At 41.5% G+C, this 27692-nt stretch overlaps 1 protein-coding gene across 3 annotated transcripts; it reads left to right on the top strand.

Moving 5' to 3' along the window:
* The first annotated feature begins 608 nt into the window (after positions 1-608).
* Positions 609-24737, top strand: TBC1D7 (TBC1 domain family member 7). 3 transcript variants are annotated; one of them, XM_049883955.1, is made up of 8 exons: positions 609-811; positions 2545-2664; positions 4032-4112; positions 5437-5624; positions 11419-11556; positions 21167-21312; positions 22600-22729; positions 24254-24737. In XM_049883955.1, the coding sequence occupies exons 2-8, from the start codon at positions 2553-2555 to the stop codon at positions 24338-24340; spliced, it is 882 nt and encodes a 293-aa protein (XP_049739912.1). In that variant the 5' UTR covers positions 609-811; positions 2545-2552; the 3' UTR covers positions 24341-24737. The 3 variants fall into 3 exon arrangements, with proteins under 3 accessions (XP_049739912.1, XP_049739918.1, XP_049739927.1); XM_049883961.1 differs by lacking the exons at positions 22600-22729; positions 24254-24737 and adding an exon at positions 21708-22545; XM_049883970.1 differs by lacking the exon at positions 609-811 and having other exon boundaries at positions 2576-2664; positions 5360-5624.
* Positions 24738-27692: the final 2955 nt, after the last annotated feature.

Genomic DNA, 27692 nt, shown 5'->3' with positions numbered 1-27692 from the left:
CTTCATGGAAAATGGAAGACCCTGAACTAGATGGACTGACACAGTTGCTACAACTGGCTCAAAGAGAGGAACCATTGTGACGATGGTACTTTACTGGGCAGTTACTTTCTGTTGTACATACAGGGTCGCTATGAGTCGGAACAGGCGCGATGGTACCTAACAACTACAACCACTTTCCAAAACTGTAAAAGTAAAACACAAAAACAACATAAACAGTCGGCCCTCCACAGCAGATAGCTTGTGAAGTACTGCCCCAGGGCCCTGGGGTCCCCTCTAGGCAGGCATCCCGAGGCCAGGAAGGGCACAGCATCCCAGGCACTTAACACCCAGACTGCAAGGGTAAGGTGGTCGTAAGGCCTTCAGGACCTGCATGGGTCGGGGAGGTGGGAGTTGAGTGCGGGAGCCCTGGAGCTTGGGGAAATTCGGAGGTGTGGCCGAAGATGCAGGGTCGGGGAGGGTCCCTGTTCCTTCTCTGCCGGCGCCACAGCATCCCAGAGACCCCAGCCTGCACCGTCCGTGTAGGAGGGTGGGCTTCCTGCGCATGCGCTCGCTGCACACGCCCCCTCGGCACCGCCGCTTGACCTAGCCCTGACGTCACATCCGGCGGCCGGGCCGCAGGGGCCTGTGCCGGCGCCGAGCGCTTTGGTCTGTCCTGTGGTTACTCGCCGACGCTCCGCTCCTGTCCCTCGCGCGGTGGTCCCCACGCCTGGTGCAGCCCCTCACAGCTCCTGCCCACGCGCCGGCCGGTCAGAGCACTGGGCCTCTCTCAGACCACTTAGTGTCAGTCGGGGAGTGGTTTCCTCTACTGGAGGTGAATGGATGACTGGAGAGTGGGACCTGGGTCTGTTTTCCCGTCAGTTGGCCGCGAATGGGCAGGATTTATAATTTACAGTATTTCCTTCTAGAGGACGCGTTTGCCATTATGGTGCAATCTGAGTGAGGGTCGGACTGTTGCGCCGTGCATCTGTCTGTGTGCTGCTTTTAAATAAACCCCGAACCCATTTTGGCGTTTCAGTGCTTTGGAATTTTTCCTTTTTCAAGCGGCTGCTCCTGAAAGATGAGAGCCCTTTAATGTTTCCTCTTTCTAACGAAGCCTAATCTTACCTGTGACTGAGTCGGCTCAGAGAATATCTTGTCAGTAGAGAAGATCTTGGTTGTCAGGAACCCCACCCTCCCCTGGTCGTCCTGGACGTCTCAGGGTTTTTAATACCTGAGGATTACTCTTTTTTGCACCGACATTTTAAATATTTGTGTGGGGCAGTGCAACGCTTTTTGGAAAATGCATTGCATCCTTTCTGGTCTTAAAACACCAACCTAATTTGATGTTTTCTTGATTTACCGTCAATATTGTGAAGGTTATTGTGTTAGAGAGCCTGAGAGTGATCTTTGAGTTCCTGTATCAGATTTTTAAGTTTTTCTTTCCCCAACTCTGACGGTGGCATCTCTTGTGACAACTGGCTGTGATCCTGTTCGGAGCAGCCCCTCTTCCAGTTTATAATTTCAGGCTGTTCGTCTCTTCTGAAAACTGGTGGTACAGTGGTTAAAGCACTCGGGTGCGAACCAGAAGGTCCACGGTTTGAACCCACTAGCTGCTCCGCGGAAGAAAGATATGGCAGTCTGCTTCTGTAAAGATTACAGCCTTGGAAACTGTATGGGGCAATTTTACTCTTTCCTGTATGGTCGCTGTGAGTCAGCATCAACTAGAAGGCAGTGGGAGTCTGTTGTGGGCTCTGAAATTTTATAATTTAATAGAATTGGGTCTAAAGTAAAAGAAAACTAAGTGAGGAGCTTATGGCTTTTTAATTTTTTCTTACTTAGTTTTTCATTTTATGAGTGTCCAGTTTAGAAAACACAGTTAAGCAAAATAAAGAAAGAAAATCATCTGGAATCCCACTACTTAGAGATAACCAGTGGAACATTTTGAAAGTCTTCTAATTCTTTTTTTTTTTTTTTAATGCATTATATTTGTAAAAAAAAAATGCAATCATTGTGTACTGTTGGGTAACTTTTTTTGCATGACATACACTAGAAAAAAAAAAAATCTTGTCCCATTTCACTAGTTTTTTTGTTTTTAACACTTATATGACTAGAGACTATCCTGTAGTACTAGATGCTCATAAGTAGGAGGCCTACTGCACGAACCTTGTGCTATCTATTTTACCAGCTCGGAATTTGTGATTTACGTTTTGGTTTTGGGCCAAAGTGTGTAGGTGCGACAGTGTTGTTGGTTGATGTCAAGTCAACTCCAACTGATGACGATCCCACGTGTGCAGAGCAGCACTGCCCCATAGGGTTTTCAAGGCCGCGACTTTTCAGAAGCAGATCACCAGGACTTGCTCCCTGAGATGGCATTAGAATTGTACAAAAGGAAAGATTTAATATTGAGTCCTGTACAAGGGTGGGAAGTTTATCGTAGTATACCACATTTTTTTGAAAAGGTGGAGAAAATCATTGAATACTTTTCCAATACCTCATTCCTGGTTTTTAGGCTCAGTTTTTTTGTTTTTTGTTTTTTCCTTCTCTCTGCTGTCTCTCTCCTCCAAGAATGAAACATGACTGAGGACTTTCAGAGAAACTTCCGTTCAGTATATTATGAGAAAGTGGGGTTTCGTGGAGTTGAAGAAAAGAAATCACTAGAAATTCTCCTAAAAGATGATTGTCTGGGTGAGTTTTGCTAGTTAAAATACACTTATTGGTTATCAGTCATCCCCAGATGTTTGAAATAAATGTTACCTTAAGAGACATCCAGAGGGGTTTGTCACATTGCTGTTTTTCAGTAGCAGAGTGACAGAATGATATATTTTGAGAGAACTTATAGATTTTTCAAATTTGTATTTCACTGAGGAAGAAGTTTTTGAAAGACCTCTTAAGAAAGCAATATTTTTTTTCTCTTATTAGACCCGTATTTGTTCTTTCCTCAATTTTCAGACGTTTTGTCACAGCGTTACGTAAATTTTGCAACAACTCTGGCCACGATTTTCTTTTATGGAAAGACTAAGACTGCATTATGTACCGACATTTTAGTTTCTTTAACGCTAGCAGTAGTAAGGTGTGTTCTATTGTTGATGAAAGCAAAATAAACTGAAGCTTAATTAAAAGTAGTACTTAATATGCACAGAGTGCTTTTAAAGTTTCAGAAAGAATTTATACAGTCTAAAAGATTTGATCCTGTCTACGTGTTCTGTGCTTTAAATTTGTCTGCGATTATTATTCTCGTTTGACAAGTAGGGATTTGAGACACAGAGGGATAGAGTGTGGCTTATTGGAAAATGTGGGGATCTGAGTCCTGACTGTGACACTCACTAGCCGTGCAAACTGGATCAAGTCACTGAAAACTACACTGAGCTTCAGTTTTCTCTTCTATAAAATGGTAGCAACCCAACAGGCTTGCAATGTGGATTAATTGGAGGAAAATGTACAAATAGCAACTACTGGTACTGTTATAGGGAACGTAGTAATATATGCAAATGCATCTTGTATGCTGTAAAATGCTAATTTAAAAAAAATTGTAGTACAAATATAAATAACAAAACACTTGCCAGTTCAACGGTTTCTACATGTATATTTCAGTGACCTTGATTACACCCTTCATGTTGCACAACCATTCTCACTATCCTTCTCCCAATTATTCCACCACCATTAGCGTAAACTCTGTGCCCCATAAACAGTAACGGTGCCTTTCTACCTCCCTTCCTCCTGGTGACCACTAATGAGCTTTGATTTCTGTATATTTGCCTATCTTGTGTAAGTGAGGTCGTACAGTATTTGTCCTTTTGTGACGGACTTAAATTTCACTCAGCAATGTTTTCAAGGTTCATCCATGTCACGGCTGCTAATTATTTCTTAATAGCTAGTTGGTGGAAGACCTGGGCTAGAAATCAGACCAGTGTTCCCTTTTCTACATTTAACTGACCATATTGTAGACTTGCTTGAGGAAATGTCTTACTATACTTTCTGTTATGAGAAACAAAATACACTTTTACATATTGTGATCAGTATGAAAAGCTTCTGTTGTTTTTCTCTTCCTCTAGATATTGAGAAACTTTGTACTTTTAGTCAGAGGTTCCCTCTCCCGTCCATGTATCGTGCGTTGGTATGGAAGGTGCTTCTAGGTATGTAATCTAAGAGTTGAGAGATTTATCAGCAGAATATGGAATGATGGGATTGTTTATCATCGTATCACTCAGAAATAAGAATTGGTTTCAGCCCTCTAGTGAATATCGGGCCTTCTTGGGAGACTCAATTGCTACTCCCTGTGACAGCGTTTAAGAAGGTGACTTCAGCAGCAATACATTAAATATTACTCTAGAGTGCCAGTTTATTAGTGAAGTAACAGAAAGTAAAATATGTTCCCCAGACAAGATGTGGAAAAAGTGGTTGGACTGAAAAAGAGGAGAATCGGTCTAGAAAGGAGAGCCTTGCTTTCAGCTGGGTAGCCTTGAGGAAGACCCCTCAGAACTTCAGTTTTTATATCTGTAAAATGAGGATATCAAACTAAATTACTCCTAGGTTTTAGCTCTAAATTTGTTGGGCTTTGTGGTTCCCAGCTATTTATTTCCTAATGAGTGCTATTAGAATCCCTGGGTGGTGCAAAGGGTTAACATGCTTGGCTGCTAGCCAAGAAGCTGGCAGTTCGAGTCCTTCCAGAGACACCCTGGAAGAAAGACCTGGTAACCTCCTCCTAAAAAATCAACCATTGAAAACCCTGTGGAGCACAGTTCCTGCTCTGCCATACGTGGAGTGGTATCATAGCAACCCACCAGCCTCCACTGACAGACAGGTGGTGGCTGCACAGGAGGTGCATTGGCTGGGGATCCAACCCAGTCTCCTGTATGGAAGGAAAGAATTCTGCCACTGAACCATCAGTGCCCATGCTTAAAAAAAAAAAAAAAAATTTTAGTTAATTTCATAGAAATGTAATATAAGCTAACTCTTATCAGTTGAAAAATAGGAATTTCTGTTGCCCTGAAGATAGGATATTTGGAAACAAGTTGTAATTGTTTTACAGAAGAAGGATTTGATGTGTGTTGGTGGTTCTGAGATGTGGTTGCCACGTGCAGAAACTGGAGAGAGGCTTCCATGAGCTAGGAGCAGCCCCTACCTCATAGCCATAATTGAATTAAATTATTATTATAATGGTTGCGATTATTATTTTGAATTTATCTGGCACACTTGTTCAAGGGCTTTTGTGTTGTCATTTCATTTCTCTTTAATAGAATGATTTCGTTGCCATTTAAATATTGATAATATTTAAAAATTTAAGATTGTTTTATAATGAGAACTTCCTGAAAAAGAATCTGTATGGAAATTAAATATTGGTATAAATTCTAGTCTAATTGTGATGGGTTCCTTCTCACAGGATTCTTTTTATTAGAGGAGGAATTTGGATTGCTATCTCAGCAATATGCCCTTTTGCTTTTTATGGTCTCCATGAAGGGATCCTACCTCCACACCATGAGTCCCACGCCCAGGTGATGACATATCGCAAGGAACAGTACTCTGATATCCTTCATGCCCTGCAAGTCATTCGCTTCATCAGTGATGCCACCCCTCAGGTTGAAGTCTATCTCCGTATGTATCAGTTGGAGTCTGGGAAGTTGCCGCGAAGTTCCTCTTTTCCGCTGGTTAGTGGTTGCTTTTGTTTGACACTTAGCCAAACACTTGACTAGCTCATCTTGCCAGTCTTTGATTATTCATGTATGGGGTGAACAGAGAGGCAGGTAGCGTGCCTACATGGGAGCAGACTCTACTGCAGAAATATTCTGTAGCAGTTCACAGCCAGCTTGCAGGTGAGTGTCTGGGTGAGGGTGGGGTTGTCACACTCCAGATGGACCCACAGGAAAGTCTGCCTTGTTGCTGTCAGAGCCCCCCCTCTCGTATGCTGACTGTGAGTATAGCCTTCACGACAGATGCCTGCTTCCTGTCACACAGCATTCTCAGTCAGCAGTCCTCAGCACCAGCCAAAAGGGGGAGTAGACAGACCTGGCGTGACTCCCCAGGAGGTCTGTCCTATTGATTTCAGAGGCCTAAGCTATGGGGCTTGCAGGGATGCAGATAAAGTGTTGACTCTGAGAGCAGACTCCACCGCACCAGCCTTCTGTAGCAATTCGCAGTAGGCTTGCAGCCAACAGTGTCTGGGTGGGTGAGGTGCTGGCACACTCTGAATGGACCCCTAGGAAGGTCTGCCTTGTTGATTTTAGATTAAGCTTGGGGTCCTGTCTCTTTGTATAAGCAGGGACTGTTGTGGTTAGAGAAGCAGGCCCCTTTTCTGGGGTCATTTCCTCAGTTCACAGCAGCCGGGGCCGCATGGCTAGGGGAAGGGCCAGAAGCTCTGGGAGAAGCAGTTTTCCTACCATATGCGACTTGTTGATTCTTTGATTCTTACCTGTTTGCAGTTCCCACTGCTTTCCTCTGCTCTCTAATTCAAAGTCTCAAAGCCGAACACCTTTTCCTTGTTGTATTTTTGAGGGAGGGTCGGAACAATGGTATGTTTACATCACCATCTGCCCAGAATCCTTTATACATTTTATTTTGAGGTAATTTTAAACTTGGAGAAAAGTTACAAGACTATTAGCAAGAATTCATTAACACTGTACAACATTTGCTTTATTTTTCATATGTATACACACACATATGTTTTCCTGAGCCATTTGAGAATAAGACGCAGACACGATGCCCTTTGCCCTCAAATACTTCAGTATATAGACAGAAATCCTGTTCTCGGTCACTGTAGAACAGTCATCACAAACAAGAAATGAACATTGCTATAATATTAACATCTAATCTGTAGACCCCATTCAGACTTCACCAGTTGTCCCAGTAATGTTCCCTACAGTCCTTCTCTGTCTATAGTATCAGGAGGGACATGATGTTGATTTGTTCCATTAGTAGCAATGTTCACTTTGATCACTTAGTTAAGGTGGTGTCTGCTGGTGATTTTCTATTGTAGTCACTATTTTTTTCTTTGTAATTACTATCTCTCTTTATGGGGAGATACTGTGAAACTATGTAATATCCTATTTTTTATTAAATTTTCACCTACCAGTTTTAGAATTCATTGATGATTTTTAAGTTTATTTTTAACTTTTTATTTTTTAATAATATTAGAAAAAAGGTACAAAGACAGTAGAGTTCCCATAATGTTTACCCAGCTTCCCCAAATGTTACATCTTATATAACCGTAGTATAATTATCAAAACCAGAAAATTAGCATTGAAACAGTGCTATTTACTCATCTGTAGACCTTATTGAAATTATGCTGATTGTCCCACCTGATGTCTTCTTTCTAGTCCAGGATCCAACCCAGGATCACACTTGGCATTTAGTCTTCTTAGCCTCTTTCAATCTGGGTTAGTTTTGTAGTCGTTCTTTGTTTTTCATGACCTTGACACTTGTAAAGACCACTGCTCAGTAGAGTGTTTCTCAGTTTGGGTTTACCTGATATTTCCTCGTGAGTAAAATCAGGTTATGCATTTTTTGGCAACAATACCACATAAGCATGATTTTGACGTGTCTTGTTGCTACCAGCTTTGATCACTTGGTTAAGGTGGTATCTGTGAGGTTTCTTTACTGAAAGGTTAGTATCTTTTTCTTTGTAATTAGTAAGTAGTTGGGAGATGCTTCGAGACTGTTTAAATATCTATCTGTTGATTCTTTCTGAGTCAGTTTTTACTATGCTGGTAGATATTATAACTCCTTCATTGATATCTGCATTTATTAGTTAACATTCTTCTGTAAGGAAGAGTTTTCCCTTCTCTCCCGTTTATATATTTATATCAGTATGAGTTATGGATTCCTCTTTTATTCAGTGGGCTATAATTTGTCACTACCGTTATCTACTTTGGTATTCAGATGTCCCAGATTTGGCTGGTGGGTGCTGCTTCAAGCTGACTACTGTGTCTTTTTAGTAAGTTTCCATTATTTTGACATTTCCTTACATTCCGGCACAAAAAGATATTCCAGGCTCCTTTTGTATATTCTCTACCCCAGCCCTTGAATCAGTCATTTCTAATTTGAATGGATTGTGGTATTTAGAAACCAAGATCAGGGCACTAGATATGCTTGTTGATCCTGAGGGGTCACTGCTTCTAGGCCTTCTCAGCAGATAGAGCCAGGAAATATATATAGGTATACACACTCACAACCACAAACGTGTTCACACACACCTGTCTACCTATCTTGTCTGTCTAATCTTTATTTATTAAAAATCCTGAGTTCACGTCCATGCTTCCAATTTCAATCCAATATCACAGGTTTATTCTAGCCTTCACCCCTTCCATACTTGTAATTCCTTTCTCTTACAGTGAGGGAGCCCTGGTGGTACAGCGGTTAAGCCCTCAGCTGTTAACCAAAGGTTGGTGGCTCAAACCCACCCAGCTGCTCCATAGGAGAAAGACCTGGTGATCTGCTTCTGCAAAAATTACAACCTAGAAAACTCTGTGGGGCAGTTCTCCTCTGTCACATGGGGTCTCTGTGAGTCGGAATCAATAACAACATCTCTGACAGAAGAAACCCCGCTCCTGTTATCCTTAATATATTTACTTCTTTGTTCATTCCCCTGTATGTAACCAGCAGCACCAGCCATCCCTTTAGCCCAGGCTTTCAGGCCCCACTGGCCTCCTTGGCTCTGGCTACATGGGCGTTGTAGTCCCTGACTGCCTCCTCAGCTCCGACTCCTCCTCTGTCTTGACCCTCTAATCAACCTCAACTCCCCGTCCCCCATCCCTAACCATCTTCTCAGCCTCAGCCCCACAGGCTCCAACCTGTTTTTTTAATTTCATCTTCAGCAAACTCCTTACTCTAGTTATTTGGACGACTTATTATTCTTGAGGGGGAGAGAGGCAGAAGAGGGAGAGGGCAAGCTTTGGCTGTCATAATGCAATTCACTCTAAGCATTTTAATTGAAAAAATTTTTCTTTTTGCTAAAATAGAGTGAAGTGCTCAAAACAGGGACTTGTCTGCAAGCTTTTCTATTCTGTGAAATTTATTTTATTTTTTATTACAAATTGCAGCCTTCCAATGTAGCAGTTTGGGCTTTGACCTTTCCTTTCTTTTTGAAGTTAATGAAAAACGTTAGCATTAATAAGGTCATCCACTTTTATTACGTTTATTGAAAGAGAGTTGGTATTGTTGTGAGTTGCTGTCAAGTGAGTTCTGACTTACGTGACCCCATGTGTGCAGCGTAAAACTGCCCCATAGGGTTTTCATGGCTGTGGCCTTCGGAAGCGAATTGCCAGGCATGTTTTCCAAGGCACCTCTGAGTAGGTTTTAACTATCAACTTACATTTGCGCCACCAGGGACTCCTCAAAAGAAAGAAGGTCCCTGGAAATAATTGGAACTCGTAATAGTCTTCTTTTAAATGCACTTATCATTGGCAAGATGTCTGTGGGTGATGCAAACTGTTAAGCACGTGGCTGCTAGCTGAAAGGTTGGTGGTTCGAGTCTACCCAGAGGTGCCTCTGAAGAAAAGCCTGGAGAGCTACTTCTGAAAAATCAGCCATTAAAAACCCTATGGAGCACCGTTCTACTCTGATGCATGGGGTTACCATGAGTTGGAACCAACTCAACGGCAACTGTCTTGGTTCTGGTACCTTTGGCAAAGTAGGTTCTCAGCTTGTCCATGCTTCGAGCCCAAACACCTTCTTCAGCAAAGGCTTGGGCCAACTTGCTCTGAGTGTGTGTTTTGGCTCTGCCACCCAAGCCTCCCAGTCACTGAGCACTGCTCAGCCTTGTATTTATCTGCTATTGAGAGTGTAGGATAATTCTGGGCACAGGGCCTGGGACACAGTCAGCTGAGGGGCATGGGTCCTCCTTGTCTGACCTCTCAGTGTTGCCAGGAACAGTCAGTGAGGTAACACCTTCGAGGACACCCCACCCAGAGCCCGGTACTGAGTGGGGGACCAAGAAAGGGGATTTTCCTTCCTCCGTTTCTTCTTTTTCTGTCCTCCTTTGACACGTTAATAAATGAGCAAAACCAAAAAACCAAACCCATTGCTGTTGAGTCGATTCCAACTTACGGTGACCCTATGGGACAGAGTAGAACTGCCCCATATGGTTTCCAAGGAGCACCTGGTGGATTCGAACTGCTGACCTTTTGGTTAGCAGCTATAGCTGTTAATCACTATGCCAACAGGGTTTCCTACTGCCCCACCAAAACCAAACCAAACTAAACCTATTGCCATCGAGTCGATTCTGACTCATAGTGACCCTATAGCACATACTAGAGCTGCCCCACAGAGTTTCCAAGGAGCACCTGGTGGATTTGAACTGCTGACCTTCTTTTGGTTAGCAGCCATAGGTCCAACCACTATGCCACCAGGGCTCCTTAATAAATGAGCCAAACTGAAAAAACCATACCCGTTGCCATCGAGTCGATTCCAACTTATAGCAACCCTATAGGAAAGAGTAGAACTGCCTCATAGGGTTTCCAAGAAGCAGCCGGTATATTCGAACTGCTGACCTGCTGTTAGCAGCTGAGCTCTTAATCACTGTGCCAGCAGGGCTCCAGTAAATGAGCAGCGAAGTCAATTTTCTATGATTCAAACTCTGTTACTCTTGACATTGTGTATGATAGTAATAAGCTGAACTGAGATCTAAGAATGAAATACGTTTTTTAAATTAGGGCTTTTGATTTAAGTTGAGACTTTTGTGGGGTAGAAAGATACTTCTTAGTTTCGTTTTGACATGGAAATGTTTCAGCTATGGAATCACAGATGAAAATCTAAAGCTTTTTGTGGAAGGTATGTTTGAAAACAAACTAGATTTTCAAATATGGTTCTGGTTGTTTTAAGATGAATTTATTGTTGAAATTTACTTGACGATTTACTTCCATGCCCCGGGTATTGACACTTCACAAGGTGTGAGAAATGCCATTCTTCTGATTCCTCCAATTCTGGTTCTAGGGACAGTACCTTTTTAGCTCCTTAAAGATAGAACACATTTCTAAAGGTATGTGAACCCGTTTGAAATAAAGCAAATGCTACATCAGTCCTTTTGAAGTCATTTAATGATTGCAAATTACTGTATTGACAGATATCTCCAATTATTTTTTGTGCTATTTGTCACATTATTTTAAAAGAAATTCTTTTTTAGCCCAAAGTGTATTTTTGGGTGTAGAGAATTAATGCCCTGCTAATGATTTACGTTGTCACTCTGATGGCCTTAATGTTACAAGTTGGAAAACTCCCAAGTTCTCAGTCATTCCTAAGCAATACTGATTCAAATAGATTTTTATAGTTACTCATCCCAGATCTTCCATGTGGTCTTCCCTATAGCAGTAGGTGGTGTGCTTTTTGATCCCACTTTGATTTATTCATGCAGCCTCTTCAAAATTTAGGAGACAGTTTCATTTTTATTGAAGAAATATGTATTCCTGTCTTCTGCCGCCTCTCCCTTGAGATTTATTCTTAATCTTTCAGGAGCCGGAAGATGAAGTATTTCTTGCCATTGCTAAAGCCACAGAAGAGATGGTGGAAGATAGCATCGACTGTTACTGGATCATCCGATGCTTTGTGAACCAATTAAAGAACAAGTACCGGGATTCTCTACCCCAGCTGGTGAGAGATGTTTTTGGCTCTTGGCGGGTGAGGGTGAGCATTGGCTCTGGGGGTCATCAGGGAATATTCGTACCTCCCAGTACTGCTATAATTATATGTGGACCCTTTGTAGCAGAGGTCAGCAAATGTTTTCTGTAAAGGGCCAGATGGGAAATATTTTCAGATTTGCAGGCTAGGTGGTCTGTCTTCTGAGTACTTGATTCTGCTGCTTAGCTCAAAAGCAGCATAGATAATACATAAATAGATGTGGCTGAATGTGGCCCCTCTGTGGGTATGGCCCTCACTGTTTGCTAACCCCTGGTCTATAGTATTCCTTATCCTGGTCTAGAATCTACTGGCTTTATCTAGAATGATCCTCCATATTAGTTAAGGTTTACGTTTCATTGCATGTGATGGAAAACCCAAATAACAGAAGCCTTATTCTTTTCTCTCAGTAACCAGAAGCCCAGAGGTAAGGCAGCCCGGAGCTGGGCCACAGCTCCGCTATAATGACAGTGCTCCTGACTCCTACTCTCAGTGTGCTTGACCATTTTGGGGCATGATCCTCACTCACATGCTCATAAAATGCTGCTCGGGCACCCGTCATGACATCTGTGTTTTAGGCAAGAAAGAGGGGAAGGGCAAGGGCAAAAGCAAGGGAGCAAAAGGGATAGGCCAGTCAAGTCTGTCCTCTTTTACAGGCTTTCCTCTGCATAGATGCTAGTGTCAGGAGTGTGTCCTGGCCCCCCTAGTCTGCAGCAGAGACTGGGAAATGTGTTTTTTTAAGCCTGGCACATCATGATCCCCTGTTAACACGGGTTCTGTTAGTGACGGTGGGTCGGGGGCGGGGGGCGGCAAATGGAGATGGGGGCAGCGGCTGCCTCTGCTGCGCTCTGGGAATCCACAGGACTGGAGGGCGCTTGCCCTATCAGCAGAACCCAGTGATTCTTTGCCAGTCTTTTTCCTTTATTTCTCATTGTTTGCAATCAACCTGTCCTTTTTTCTTAAATTATTAAGATTTTTCATTTGAAAATTCTGTTGACAGCGCCAACACTGGTATGGGGGGCAGTCAGATGAGGGACAGCAGTGAAGGCTGGGTAGCCCTGAGGACCACTGCTCTAACTCAGTCAGTGAGAGGGGAACTGGCAAGACCCTCCAGCTGTGTTGGGCAACGCACAAGAGTATTTTTATTATTTATTATCAATAAATCATTAAGTAAAATTTGATTTTTAGAATTCAAAGATTTGATCCACTTACGTGATTGCAATAACTATAAGCATGGGATCGGAGTGTAAGTTAATATAACTTTAGTTTACTAATTAAATCAGTAGGTCTATATTATACCATGATTTCATTAGTTTTTCGTATTTAATGTTGGAATAAGGTTAGTAGCATTTTGATGGTTTACCCTATGTTTTAAAAAATACCACTCTTTATTTTTGATAACACAAGTAATAAATGGATATATTCTCAAAGGAAATTAAACAAACCAGATAAATCCAGTGTTCCCTGAGGTCTGTACCAACACTTCCCCACCCCCCACTTTCTAGTCCTCTCCTCAGAAGTAACCGTTGTTATCAGCTTGGTATGGTTTTTTCTTCCTATTTTATGTGTATCAGGGTATACATATATATTTGTATGTATGTGTGTATATACGTATGTGTATATGTCTGTGTGTATAAAAACAACCCACTGCTGTCGAGTCAATTCTGACTCATAGCAACCCTACAGGAGAGAGTAGAACTTCCCCATAGGGTTTTCAAGGCTGTGATCTTTACAGAAGCAGACTGCCACATCTTTCTTTCACACAGTGGCTGGTAGGTTCAAACTGCTGACCTGTAGGTTGGCAGCCAAGCACTTTAACCACTGCACCACTAGGGCTCCACTGTGTCCTGTATAGTGATTTTTTAAAAAACCAGATAAGTAATATCACACTGTACATAATGGCTGTATTATTCCTTTTTTTTTTTACTTTTGAAGAGTTTTCCAAACCAATGCAGATAGATTAGTAGTTTTCAGCCCTGACTTCCCATTAGTATCACCTGGCAGCTTTTAAAAATTACCAACGTAACTAAAGCTACCTAGACCAATGAAATTAGAATCTTTGTGGGATCAGGCCCAGGCATTAGTGTTTTTTTTAAAGTTCCAGGTGATTCTGAAGTTTGGACAAGGGTTGCGAGCTACTTATTTAGAACTACCTTTTTTAAAAGTTTGCTTATAATATTTCATGTTATAAATTTGCCACAATTTTATATAGCAGCTTCATACTGACAGTAAACATACCCTTGTACATGTTATTTTATGTATATGTGTGAGTATTTCTCTTGGGTAAAATCCGTTGCCACAGAGTTGATTCCAACTCACGGTGACTATTGGACGCGGTAGAACTGCCCCATAGGGTTTACAAGGTTGTGATCTTTATGGAAGCACACTACCGCATCTTTCTCCCACAGAGCGCCTGGTGGGTTCGAACTGCCGCCCTTTTGTTTAGCAGCCGAGTGCCTTAAACACTGTGCCACCAGGGTGCCTTCTTTTCTAGGGTACACAGTGCCCATTGCCATTAAAAAAAAAAAAAAACCCATCACTATTGAGTGAATTCTGACTCATAGCGACCCTATAGGACAGAGTAGAACTGCCCTACAGGGTTTCCAAGGAGCAGCTGGTGGATTTGAACTACTGACTTTTTTGGTTAGCAGCCATAGCACTTCACCACCACCACGGTTTCCCGGTGCCGTAGGTACCACCTATAAATGGAATGCTTGGTTGAAGGGCAGACATATTTAGTATTCAAACTGCCAGATCTCTCACCTGAGGTTTGTACCAGTGTATCCTTCCACCAACAGATAATGAAATTCCGTTTTTCCACACCATTGCCCAAACATGATAGTGTCTGTCTCTTAAATTTTTGTTCGTCTGATATGAAAATGGTATCCCATTTTAATTTACATATCCTCAGTTGCTAGTGAAGTTAAGCAGCTTTGCATATGCTTATTGGTCATTTGTATTTATCCTTTTGTCTATTGTTTTGTTTATCTTTTTTATTTGTAAGCGTTACTGATACATTCTGCGTATTTACCCCTTGTCTGTTATATATGTTGAAATTATTTTTTCCTTGTCTGTTGTACCAAGATTTTAAGTTTTGTTACTATTGGATTTATCAGTATTTTTCTTTTGCTTTTTTGTATCTTAATTACTTAGCCCTTCCCAACTCTAAGATTATAAAACACGTTTTCTTTATTTTTTTCTAACTTTCAAAAATGTTTAAACGTTTTTATTAACTCAAGCTGTAAACTTTCACCTAAAGCACAATTTAAAAAAAAAACGTTTAAACGTTTTTAAGTTTAATCCTTCAGTTTGTCGGGTATTAACCTTTGTGATTGGCGTTAGATACAGATTTGATTTCATTCTTTAACAGTTTGCTACACCACCACCACTTCCACCACCATGCCAGCTCACACTTCCTCCTCCCTCGGGTTAGCAGTTAGTGAGAACTTTCTTCATGTCAAGCAGTGCTTGTTTTATTAACAAATTGCTTTATTTTAACATACCTCTTTTTTTTACCTCTGAGGAACTGAAGCACAGAGAAGTTAAGTAACTTTCTCAAGGTAAATAGTAGAACCATCACGTACACCATTTATTTGACAGTTCATCCTCTTTTGTGCAGATTTGAATTGCCTCCTGGATTTCCATATGCATATTTGTATCTTCCCAAACTCTTTTTTGGTTGTGTTATTTGTCTATTCCCCGGGCCAGTACCACATGATTTATTTCATATAGCTTTCTGGGATATTTTGAAAACTGATGGGGAAAGTTCCCTCTTACTGTTCTTTTTCAAAAATGTGTTGGCTATTCTGACGTTTTCTTCTTAGAAATGAATTTTAGAATCAGCAAGATACTTACTGTCCCCTAAAACCTCAATTTCCTCATTTTTAATAAGAGGGTTTAATTCGCCTGGAGCAACAGAGGAAGGAGAGTCAAGAATAGGAGGAGAACTTTGTGGCAAAATGCCTCCATGAGCAGTTGCTTCCTTTGCTGTGAGACCAGAACTAGATGGTGCCTGGCTGCCATTACTGAACATTTTGATCAAAGAAGTCTCTAAAAGAATCCTGATTAAAAGGGGGGAAATGGAGAACAGAATTTGAAATTCTCCCTAGAATCCAGATTTCCTGGAGCCATGGAGGCTAGATGAACCCCTGAAACTATTGCCCTGAGATAATCTTTAAACCTTAAAACAAAACTATCCCCTGCAGTCTTCTTAAAACCAAACAGTAGTTTAGCTTAACTAGTAAAGAATGTCCACCTTGAGCATTGTGCTCTTTTAGAATCTTTCAATTTGGGATCAAATTAACAACAGCAACTCAAAAGATTAGACAGGAACCTTTGGGGGCGGCAAGCTTATGTTAACGGGAAGAACAGCTCAGAAAAGGAAGGTGAGAATGGTTGTGCAGTCCGAAGAATAATCAATGTCACAGAATTGTACATGTAGAAATTGCTGAATTGGTATGTTCTGCTGTGTATATTCTCAACAACACAAACAAAATTATATTAAAGAAAATAAAAAGGGTTTATTTTAGTATGCACATTAAATTGCCTAACACATAGTTTTAAATAATTATGAAGTTTTTACAAAAGTTCTTTAGAATGTATAGGAAAAGCTCAATATCCTTTGTATTGATTCAGGTATCAAGTCATTTAAACTTTTCTTGTATTTTTAGAGCAGTGTTTGGTCTCTGGAGGCCTGGTGGCACAGAGGTTTAGAGCTTCGCTGCTAACCCAAAAGCTGGCAGTTCAGATCTACCAGTTGCTCCTTGGAAACCTTACGGGGCAGTTCTGCTCTGTCCTGCAGAGTCGGAATCAACTCAACAGCAGCGGGTTTTTTGTTTAGTCTATCTTCAAAATTTTTATTATTTTGTAGTAGATCTCTTCATCCTACCTTCTTGTTAAAGTAGAGTTTCTGTAATCTTGTCTTTTCATAGTTTTACCAAATAAATTCATTGGTAGTACTTTATGGTTCCAGGGAAATGTGCATGTGATGGGCACTGATGGGTATATGGCATCGAAAGGAGGTAAGACTAGACCTGAGCAATGGTGGGTTTATCATCCTGCCATGTTCCGGTTCGTGCAGTTACATCAGCAGCTTCTCTGCTCCTTACAAGCTGTTAGAAGTTCTGCTCTTTGTTCAAGCCCCTCACTGCCAAGGAAAATAGACGCCAACTTGGATTGTAGGGCATGGGAGCCTTCTAGCTGATCTCCCTTTTCAGAGCAGATTGTCCTTAAACCGTTTCAACCTTAATTGTATTTAGTCGTTAAAGTAAGTTTTCTCTTACTGTTACTGCTAAAATTTTTAAAAGCTATCTGAAAAAAAACCTCTTTCAGATAAAAAATTTTTTCTTTTTTATCTGAAAGAGAGGTTTTTTGTTTTTTTTAAATAAACACTCTTGGCAGCCTCTTTTAAGGTTAATATTAAGTCCTCCCAGCACAATTAAGTCTCTCTTGTCAGCTTTTGCCTTCTGTTGATGACTTACGGTTCATTTTCTTCGTAAAGAAAGAATGTGGGGCCATGGAAATATTGGAGAGAACTTAAATGTTTAGCAGTAGAATATAACTGTTATAATAATCGCATCTACCATTTGTTGAGTACTTAGAACGTCAAGCAATGTAAATATCTCCTTTCGTTTTTTAAAAACATGTATGCATTTATATTTGTATTCACTCTCTTAGATTAAGCAGTAGCCTACGATACGCATTTTTCTCCAACTGATATTTTCACCTGATAAGTACTGGAGATCATGCCATAGTAGTATATGGAGACTTTATTCCTTCTCATGTCTGCATACTACTCTGTTGTGTGCATCGCCATTGCTGTCGGGTCGGTTCTGACTCATAGTGACCCTATAGGACAGAGTCAAACTGTCCCATAGGGTCTCCAAGGAGTGCCTGGTAGATTCGAACTGCTGACCGTTTGGTTAGCAGCCTAGCTCTTAACCACTGCACCAGTAGGGCTCTGTTGTGTGTACAAACCGGTAACTGCACCCGTTGCCGTTGAGTCAATTCTGACTCATAGTGACCCTATAGGACAGAGTAGAACTGCCCCATAGAGCTTCCAAGGAGCGCCTGGTGGATTCGAACTGCTGACCTTTTGATTAGCAGCTGTAGCACTTAACTACTGTGCCACCAGGGTTTCCATTGTGTGTATAGATTCTGGTTATTTCAACCTCAATTGTTGGCCATTTGGGATGTTTCCAGACTTGCTGTTATATGCAGTGCTGCAGATCAGTAGTCTTGTGCACACATCTTTTCACATATTTTGCACTATATTTTTGGAATAGATTCCCTAGAAATGGATTGGCTAGATCAGAGGGTAAATCCATATGTTTGCTGGCTATCGCCAAATTCCCCTTCATGCGGTTTTGCATCCTCACCAGTGAGAATGCCTGTTTCTCTACAGCCTTGTCAACAATAGTCTTTTGTATTTTTGCCAGCCTGACAGGTGAGAAATGATGCCTCTGTGTAATTTTAGGCACAAGATTGAGCATTTTTTCACGTGGTTAAGAGCCATTTACATTTTTTTCAATAGAGTTCTTGGCCTTTTTCTTCTTTATTCTTAGAAGCACTTTTTATATTAGGGATAATTAACCCTTTAAGATTGTTTATTAACCTGAGAAAATGGCCACAACATATGTGTGTGCGTATGTGTAGGAAAACAAATGAAATATATACATCCTAAATATCACCAGTAGTTCTCTTTGGGTAGTTGAGATTATAAGTGATTTTTATATCCTTCTTTATTCTTTTTTGATTTGCAAGATTTCTCATCATGAACATATTATAAATCAGGAAAAAAATATTTAGAAACCTTAATAAGAGATTGGCTAAAGGATGTACACTGGGTGATTACCAAGGTGTTGAGTAATGTATTTCAAAGCTTCATATTAGTTCACAGTATTGATTTACTTTGAGTACTCATTCAGTCAGCAGTTGCATATTGAGAGCCTACCACGCCAAGCACTATTCTGGGTTCTGGAGCACTAGCAGTGAACGAAACAGATATGGTGCTTTCCCTCACTGAGCTTATTATATTCTGATAAAAGAAAAAAGACAATAACTAGCTTAAAAACATTCATGCATCTGTATCCTGTTTAATATACAGTCCTGTATATTGACTTTTGGATGTACTTTCCTTTGCTGTGAGACACATAAGTGTGTGTGTGTTTTCACCCATGTCATTTTGTTGAAGATGTTCATATGTAATTATCTCTTTACTTCTCTGTCTCATCTAAGCTGTAAGCTCCTGGAGGGCAAGAACTTTTATCTTATCTTTTTCTCCCTTCCATGTATGTAACACAGTGTCTGGTGATAGTGGACATTGTAAGGGTTATGAATGGCCTCTTTGACAGAAGCCCAGATTCTAAAACCCCTAGACTGGGAGGCTTCCCAGGACACAGGACTCTCAGTGCTCAAATGAAGACCGTCCAGGAAACCGTTCAGCTGGTCTACCTAACTTACAATGCATTGTGACAAAAGCTATGGTGGGGATAGGTGTGGGATGCTGGGGTATCCAGGGGAGGGAACATAAGCTAGTCTCTGGAGGCTGTGAACAGTTTCCTGGGAGAGGTGACATTTGAGCTGACTTCTGAAGGATGGACAGGAGTTACCCAGGCAAAGAGGGTACCACTGAATTTTACGTATTTACTAGATTTTACATACTTCGTTTTACTAAATTTTACATATTTGGTAAGAGAAACATTTATGTTTCCTTAGGTGATGTGGGATCTGGTTGTACTTTTCCATGTAGTGAGTACCAACTTTAGAGTTTGACCCTTAGGGTCCATTCAGAGCCAGTGAACGAACCCTGAGTGCAGCAACCTGGCAAGGAGGATGTGGCCAGATCCGTGCAGCTCTCCTGCTCGCCCTCCCAGTCCTTTTGACTTGGCTGCTATGTAATCTTTTGTGAAAGTCTGCCAGACAAAATCTAGGTGCTTTGTTTCCTCCACTGTATTCCTCTGCTACCAAAAAATTCTCATGCGTATTTGTGTTGGTCCAAAGTTCACCCTGTGTACATCTCTATAACGCTCAAGATATGTCAGTATATTGTATGTGTGTATGTTGAATGAAGGATTGGCGCTTTCAGCTCCATCTCTTTTTGTCTCAGTCTTCTAACTCCTCTCCCCACCCTCATCCCACTGCTTCTTTGGTGTTCGCATCTTCTTCCCCCTTTCTTTCCCATATGCATTTTACTGCTCTAGACCAACCAGTAATCCATAGGCTTTTGCTTTGGACTTTTAAAAAAATTGTGTTAGAAATATATGTAAGACAACATTTGCCAAGTCAACATTTTTTGTATGTACAATTCTGTGACATTGATTACATTAGTCATGTTGTGCAGCCATCACGTCTATCCATTGCCACATTTTCCATCACCATTAACAGATACTGAATACATCCTAAAAAATGACTCCCCCTCTCTCCCTCTCTTGATCTCTACATGTCTGCCTATTCTAGATATTTTATATCGGTGGGATCATACATTATTTTTCTCTTTGTGTCTGACTTATTTCACTTAGCGTAATGTTTTCAGAGTTTATCGTTTTGTAGCATGTATTAGGACTTTGTTTTTCTTTATGGATGAATCATATTCCATTGTATGAATATGCCACATTTTGTTGAAGACCGAAGAAGAACCGACGCCTTTGAATTGTGGTGCTGGTGAAGAATACTGAATATACCATGGACTGCCGGAAGAACGAACAAATCTGTCTTGGAAGAAGGACAGCCAGAATGCTCCTTAGAAGTGAGGATGGCTAGAATTTGTCTCACATACTTTGGGCATGTTATCAGTAAGGACCAGTCCTTGGAGAAGGACATCATGCTTGGTAGAGTAGAGGGTTAGTGAAAAAGAGGAAGACCCTCAACAAGATGGACTGACACGGTGGCTACAGCAGTGGGCTCAAGCATAACAATGATTGTGAGGATGGCACAGGACCGGGCAGTGTTTTGTTCTGTTGTACACAGGGTGACTGTGAGTTCGAACTGACTTGATGGCACCTAACAACAACAACAACAACATTCATCTGTTGATGGACACTGGGTTGTTTCTGTCTTTTAGCAATTGCGAATAGTGTTGCTGTGAACATGGCTGTGCAAATACCTGTTTGTATTCCTGCTTTTGATTCTTTGGGGTATATACCTAGGAGTGAAATTGCTGGGTCACATGATAATTCTGTGTTTAACTTTTTGAGGAACCACTGTACTGTTTTCTATAGCGACTGTTCCATTTTGCATTCCCACCAGCAGTGGGTGAGAGTTCCAGTTTCCCCGCGTCCTCTGAATTTTATTTTGGATTTTTGCCTTAGGCTGTTGAATCGGTTGAGTGTAATTAGTGTTAGGGTGACAAACTGTTCCTTTTTTGCCTGGTACTGTCCCAGTTTTAGTGGGAAACCCCTCAGTTACGTACAGTTGGCTAACCTAGTTAGTACTGACCTCAGAAACTGTTATGTCACAAGTGACTTGGATGCTCATGATGTTTTGTTTTCTTGCATTCGGTGTGCAAGTTCCTTTCATCATAGACTGTACCATCAGGTGATGTCATGTCACAGGAAATGGCTAATCTCTGTTCCTGTTTAATCTTTAGCCAAAGGCTTTTGAACAGTACTTGAACCTGGAAGACAGCAGATTGCTGAATCATCTGAAGACGTGTTCTGCAACGTCTAGACTTCCCTATGATCTCTGGTTCAAGAGGTGCTTTGCAGGCTGCTTGCCTGAATCCAGTCTACAGAGGCAAGTATTTCTTTTAGTGGCACATTGAAGGCTTGGATTCAAAGAAAAATCCTGTTTTTTCCTGTGATCATTCCTCAGAACATAAATTTGCCTTAGAGCAACACAGTAATATGACACTAACTTCTCCAGCAGCTAACTTAACACATGACTCTGCTTCTTACTGAAAGAAGTACAGTTAGAAAAGTTGAGGGCCCTCAGTGTGCTAGATGCTGTTCAACATTTACGTTTGAAATAGTCTCCAGGGGTTTATATAGATACGGGCTTTTCCTTTCCAGAGACGTGGATCTTAATCTAGAGAAATTTTATTAGTTCTCAGTTTTATCATAGCATCTTTAAAGTAGCTGAAGGCAGTCAAAGATTTGAGGCTCCAACTCAGCCTTTTCCGTCTTTTTCAGACACCTCTTATGGGCAAGCACTGTGGTTCCCAGAGTGGAACAGGCAATGGGCCCCTCCCCTCCAAGACCTTACGATGCAGTTGAGAAGAAAGGCATTACGCAGAGAACATTACAAGACGATGTATAACTAAGCATATATCTAGGGTGGTTTCAGCTTTCAGAGGTATAGGAATTGTTACCAGAATAATTCGTTTAGTGTGGTTACAAGTCTCTAGGACTTATTGGGTGGTGCAAATGGTTAACACACCCGGCTCCTAACTGAAAAATTGGAGGTTCAAGTCCCCCCAGAGGTGCCTCAGAAGAAAGACCTGGTGACCAGTTTCCAAAAAATCAGCCGTTGAAACCCTACTCTGACGCACGTGGAGTCGTCGTAGTTGGAGTCCACTCGACAGCAGCTGGTTTGACAGGTCAATAACTGGCTCCTAAAGCCCTTAGAGAAGGTTCAGGATGTGTCAGAACCACTGGCGAATGAAATTAACTTTATGTAATCTCATATGCTGCTTCTGTTGTTCCTTAGTGTGTAATGCTTGTATTAGTATTAAAAAATATTAGTAAAATAGAAACCTTGGTTTAGGACTTCCCTTTTCTTCCCCCGAAATGTCAGGTTTTAAAACATTAGGCAACGGGCAGTTGGTCGATTTATAGCAGACCAGTATTTTTCAGTGATCTGTCCTTTTTCCTTCCAACTGCTGATTGTGTCTGTGATAGATTTCAAAGGATTGATCGATTGATTTTGTTGTTGTTGTTTTAATGGTTATTTCACAATTGTTTTTCTCTGAAGCTTATACTTAAAATAGAAGGAACAATTTGATTTTCTTTTGTAATTTGAGAAGTCTGGGTAATGATAAATTTCAAACTCATGTAATTTTATTGTGTCTCTTTATTTTTGTAGAGTTTGGGATAAAGTTGTAAGCGGATCCTGTAAGATCCTAGTTTTTGTAGCTGTGGAAATTTTATTAACCTTTAAAATAAAAGTAATGGCACTCAACAGTGCTGAGAAGATCACAAAGTTTCTGGAAAATGTAAGTGTGCTTAATTAGATTTGGTTTAGAATCCAGACCTGAAGTCAGTTTAGCAAGCCCGATTTTCCTACTGCATTAAATGATTTCAGAGAAATGATATTTTTAGATTATAAGAAACATTTTTTCCCCTTGAAATTGTTTTTGCTCTAAAGTTAGCCTGTGGGTGGTAATCGTTTGCACCCTCTGCTTAGGGGGGTGATGTTCTGGTAGTGAGACTGACAGGACTGCTGGGAGCTTGTCAGGAAGCGAGGAGGGGACACCTGTCACTGTAGGATGAGCGGTGTTTGTTAATGGAAAAGGAACCCTTCTGTTTGGAGGGATTTTGTAAACTCTTTCATTTCTGTTCTATCCCCGGCATAATCCCACTTGGGTTTGTTAATGTGCTTAAGGATTAATTTAGTACGTGTCGATAAAGGTCTAAATGGATCAGCTTTTCCCCGTGTGTATCTTAGAATGCTCTTTACCAGGTGAGAGCTAGGTGTGAAGACACTTATGCCTGAATGAATTTCACAGCAGCCAAAACCTATGTTTTTTTTTTTTTAAATCAGTTAGTATTAACATTTGTGAAAAGCACCTGTTAAATGGTACCCTGGTGGTACAGTGGTTAAAGCCCCTCGACCGCTAACGGCAAGGTTGGCACCAGCCACTCCGCAGAGAAAGCTGTAGCAGTCTGCTTATGTAAAGATTTACAGCCTGGGAAACCCAGTGGGGCAGTCCTATCTACTCTGTCCCATAGGTCACTGTGAGTCGGAATCCACCCAGCAGCAGTGGGTTTTTGGGTTAAGTGGATGCGCGTTGAGTAAATGAATCGTCATCTTTATACTAATTAGTGGCTAGCAGTGTCAAGGCCTGTGCTTAGGATTTTTCATCCTTTAAACAGCTCTGTGAAGGGCCATCATTATCCCCATTTTAGAGATAGCTTAGGTGAGCTGCCCCATGTCACACAGTTAGTAGGCAGTGCAGGATTTGAATCCAGATTTGATACGAGAGCTCTGTAGCATGTTGTCAGGTGACATGTGAAACAAAGTTCCTGAAAGTCTTTTTTTTTTAATCACTTCCTTTCCTTCCTTCTCTCCTTCCTCCCTCCCTCCCTCCCTCCCTCTTTCTTTAATTGTAATAAATACATAGGTAACAAAATATTTGACAGTTAAATGCTCTTCACACGTACAGTTTGTGACATCATGTTCATCATGTAGTTCACCCGTTACCCTTAACAGAAGCTCTGTCTCCTAAGTAACGACTCCTCCTTTCCTCCTCCCAGCAGCCCACCCCCAGTAACCACAAATAGACTTTGGTCTCTGTACGCATTTGCCTGTTCTAGATACTTTATATAAGTGGGATCATACGATATTTGTCCTTTTGTGACTGACTTATTTCTCTCAACACCTGGCAGTCACTTACGCTATCTTAAGGTATCACTTTCTGAAAAGCAGTGAAGACTCCAGTAGAAATACGTTTTATGCCACAGCATAACTGAAGTTGTTAGCTCCGAAATTTAATGACGATCATTTTGCATGTTCACAGATTCCCCAGGACAGCTCGGATGCGATTGTGAGCAAGGCCATCGACTTATGGCACAAACACTGTGGGACCCCGGTACATTCAGCCTGAGCGCTCCTGATGCTTCGGGACAGTCTGCCAGGCCTGCCTTGAGCATTCTGTTTTGGGGACATGGTCTACTAAACTGAGTGAAAATCACGTTCTTGCTCTGGTGCTCGAGGCGTAACTTCTTTTGCCAGTAAAATTATTTAATTAAGATAACTGCTGTTGCTGTGTTGTAGAGCAGCACCTTTTGGTTATTCAGAAGCACACAGTTCAGCTCTGAACAGCATTTTTAAAGGGTTGTTAGAAAATAACTCCCAGTTTTAAAGGCATTCAGTCAAGGTGGGTGGGCATATTACTAAGCAGCGCACTAAGCCTGCCTGCCTCTCCCTAATTAGCGTCAAGCTAGCTACTGTCTAAGGTCTATTTCTGGAATAAAGAACAAATTCCCTTTCTTGACACCTCAGATTTGGCTTTTGTCGATTCAGTACTTGTTTAAATCTAAGATGTCTTTTGAGGCTTCATCTTGCTAAATTGGCTTTAAACAAGTTCTTACATTTTTTTTCTCTTTGTGAAAAATGAAATTAAAGTTGCTGAACAAAATCTGTCTAAATTTACCTACTAGGATTTTTTCTTGATGGGTTATTAAATGCTGGGAGGGCTGTAGGAGCATTCCACCACACACAGTAGAAGAGGGAGAAACTGCAAGCTCGTGGCCCTGGGCCGTATTGTGCCACATAATAGAAGCCATTCAGTGGATAGTTCCAAACTTTGAGACTTCAGTCAGTGAGATGGGGCCCTTTGTCTAAGACTGGCATGTGAGAGAGGAATACAGGGATGGCACGATTCATCTGTCAGACGTATAAGAGACTGAACTGGGTTCTCCACCACCTCTCCCCTCCCAAAGAAGAGGGAGACAATGAAATGTTGGAGCTGCAGTTCTGAGAATTAAGTCCTTCCCAAATGTGTAAACTACATATTGAGAAAGACTTCAGAGAAACCCAAGTTGTTGAAACCAGCTGGTACTTCTGTAACATATCCAGGAGTATTTAATTTTTTAAAACCAAACATCACACTGAGAAGAAAACCTCCCTGTCTTACGCTGGGTTCTTAGAGAAGCAAAACCAGTGAAGTGCATATATATATGGAGAGAGAGATTGATTTATCTCAAGGAAATGGCTTACACCATTGTAGAGGTTGAAAAGTCCTAAGTCTGTGAGTCTTTCTGGAAGCTTCTGATGCATGAAGCTGCAGGGGCTGACAGTCCCAAGATCACCAGGTAAGATGGCAGGGTGCTGGCTCACAGGCTACAGTGGCTGTTGAATCCAAGATCACTAGTTAAGACGGCAGGTTACTGGCTCAAGTCCCAAGAGCTGGAGGTCAGATGATAATGAGCCGGATACAGAATTCAGAGAGCAAAAGCCAGTGAGCTTTGCCAGAACGACCTTATATATTGGATGTGGGACACACCTCTCAGGACACTCCTCTTATAACTGATTGATCACACCAGATTACATCGTGGAGGTGCTTAAATTATATCACAAAATGAAGAAATTATTACGTAAGTGCCAAGTCACATCATTACGTAACTGCCAAACCTTCATTACATAACTGCCAAACTACTGAGAATCATGGCCCAGCCAAGCTGACACAACCTTAACCATCACAGTCCACCCCTTATCGACTTGGTACCTGTACACATATCCTTAAACCATACACAGTCTTAAATAAAGACAATTACAAAGCCATACTTGCACATAACATAATAAAACAAACGTGTACAACTGAAAATGCACTAGCCCTGGTTACATCTTATATAAGTGAAGAAAACAAGAACATTTGATGCACACATACAAGAAAAGAATAAATTATAGCCCCCGTTTCTGCAACTGGTCACGTAGTCATAACTGGTATTTAGAACTACCTACTAAAACTAAAAAAAGAAATTTTTTTTTTTTTTTTTTTACTTCCACCACCCATTCTGTATTCCCTTTGCCCTCAGCAAGCACCTCAGCTGGTTTTGGTTCTTTGGTGGGGTGACCCATTCCTGAAGGGTCTGGGCCATTAGTAGTCATGTCAGAATTGGGTTGCTGTAGTTTTCCATTGACTTTAATCACAGGGCATGGTAGTATTAACAGACATCCTGAGGGATCTTCTGTATTCCAGACATACTCTACCTCCATTATATAATAGCAATCTAATTTCCCCTTGGTAATGAGGATCGATCATACCAGCTGATAACACTAACCCCCTTCTTTGCCTGTTGCTGCAGAAGCATGAGGAGCCCAAAGTGGCCAGGTGGCATTCTTAACTTCCAGTTCAGTGGAATCATTGTGTTTCCTGGAGGGAGCATTCATCCCGTTAGAACTAAGACCTCTAGACTCACAGAGTGTAGATGTGCATAGACAGGAAAAATTTTATGAGTGGGTCACTCCTATTTCCACCCCTTGATTTCTGAAACTATGAATCTTGGCTATGGGGAGAAAGAGCACCATGTATTGGACACTGGTTTAGAGCATATGCAGCCTCCTGGAAAACATTGCCCCAACCCTGGAAGATATTACCATCTAGCTGGTGCCACAATTGTGTCTTTAGAGAAGACCATTCTATCGTTCTATCAAACCAGCTGCTTCAGGATGATGGGGAACATCGTTAAGACCAGTGAATTGTGTGATCATGGACCCATTGCTGTACTTCCTTTGCTGTGAAGTGAGCCCCTTGATCTGAGGCAATGCTGTGTGGGATACCATGACAGTGGCTAAAGCATTCTGTAAGTCCACAAATGGTAGTTTTGGCAGAAGCATTGCATGCATGGAAGGCAAATCCATATCGAGAGTAATCATCTGTTCCAGAAAGGACAAAACACTGCCTTTTCCATGATGTAAGTGGTCCAGTGTAATCAGCCTACCACCAGGTTGCTGGCTGATCACCGTGAGGAATGGTGCCATATGGGGGACTCAGTGTTGGTCTCTGCTGCTGACAAGTTGGGCACTTAGCAGTGGCAGTAGTCAAGTTGGCCTTAGCAAGTGGAAGTCCATGTTGCTGACCCTATGCGTAACCTCCATTCCTGCCACCCTGGCCACTTTGTTCATGAGCCCATTGGGCAATGACAGGAGTGGCTAGGGAAAGAGGGTGTCATCCTATCCACTTGTTGAAATCCTCTGCTGAGGTCACCCTTTGGTGAGCATTCACATGAGACACAAATATCTTCACTTCTTTGGCCTATTCAGAAAGGTTTATCCACGTACTTCTTCCTTATACCTCCTTGTCTCCCAATTTTCTAATCGTGTTCCTTCCAAGTCCCTGACCATGCAACCAAACCATTGGCCACAGCCCATGAATCAGTATGCAGTTGCACATCTGGCCATTTCTCCTTCCAAGTAAAGTGAACAACCAGGTGCACTGTTTGTCATTCTGCTCG

This window comes from Elephas maximus, chromosome 1, assembly GCF_024166365.1.
Source record: "Elephas maximus indicus isolate mEleMax1 chromosome 1, mEleMax1 primary haplotype, whole genome shotgun sequence".
Taxonomy (NCBI): domain Eukaryota; kingdom Metazoa; phylum Chordata; class Mammalia; order Proboscidea; family Elephantidae; genus Elephas; species Elephas maximus.
The sequence above is the reverse complement of the archived record's forward strand: the minus strand, read 5'-3'. Positions and strand labels throughout refer to the sequence as shown.

Excerpts from the sequence above, each read along its gene's own strand:
- TBC1D7 (XM_049883955.1), top strand. The coding sequence starts at position 2,553 with ATGACTGAGGACTTTCAGAGAAACTTCCGTTCAGTATATTATGAGAAA. Across the intron at positions 5,625-11,418 it reads GAAGTTCCTCTTTTCCGCTG|GAGCCGGAAGATGAAGTATT; the intron begins GTTAGTGGTTGC and ends TTAATCTTTCAG. Across the intron at positions 11,557-21,166 it reads GGGATTCTCTACCCCAGCTG|CCAAAGGCTTTTGAACAGTA; the intron begins GTGAGAGATGTT and ends TTTAATCTTTAG.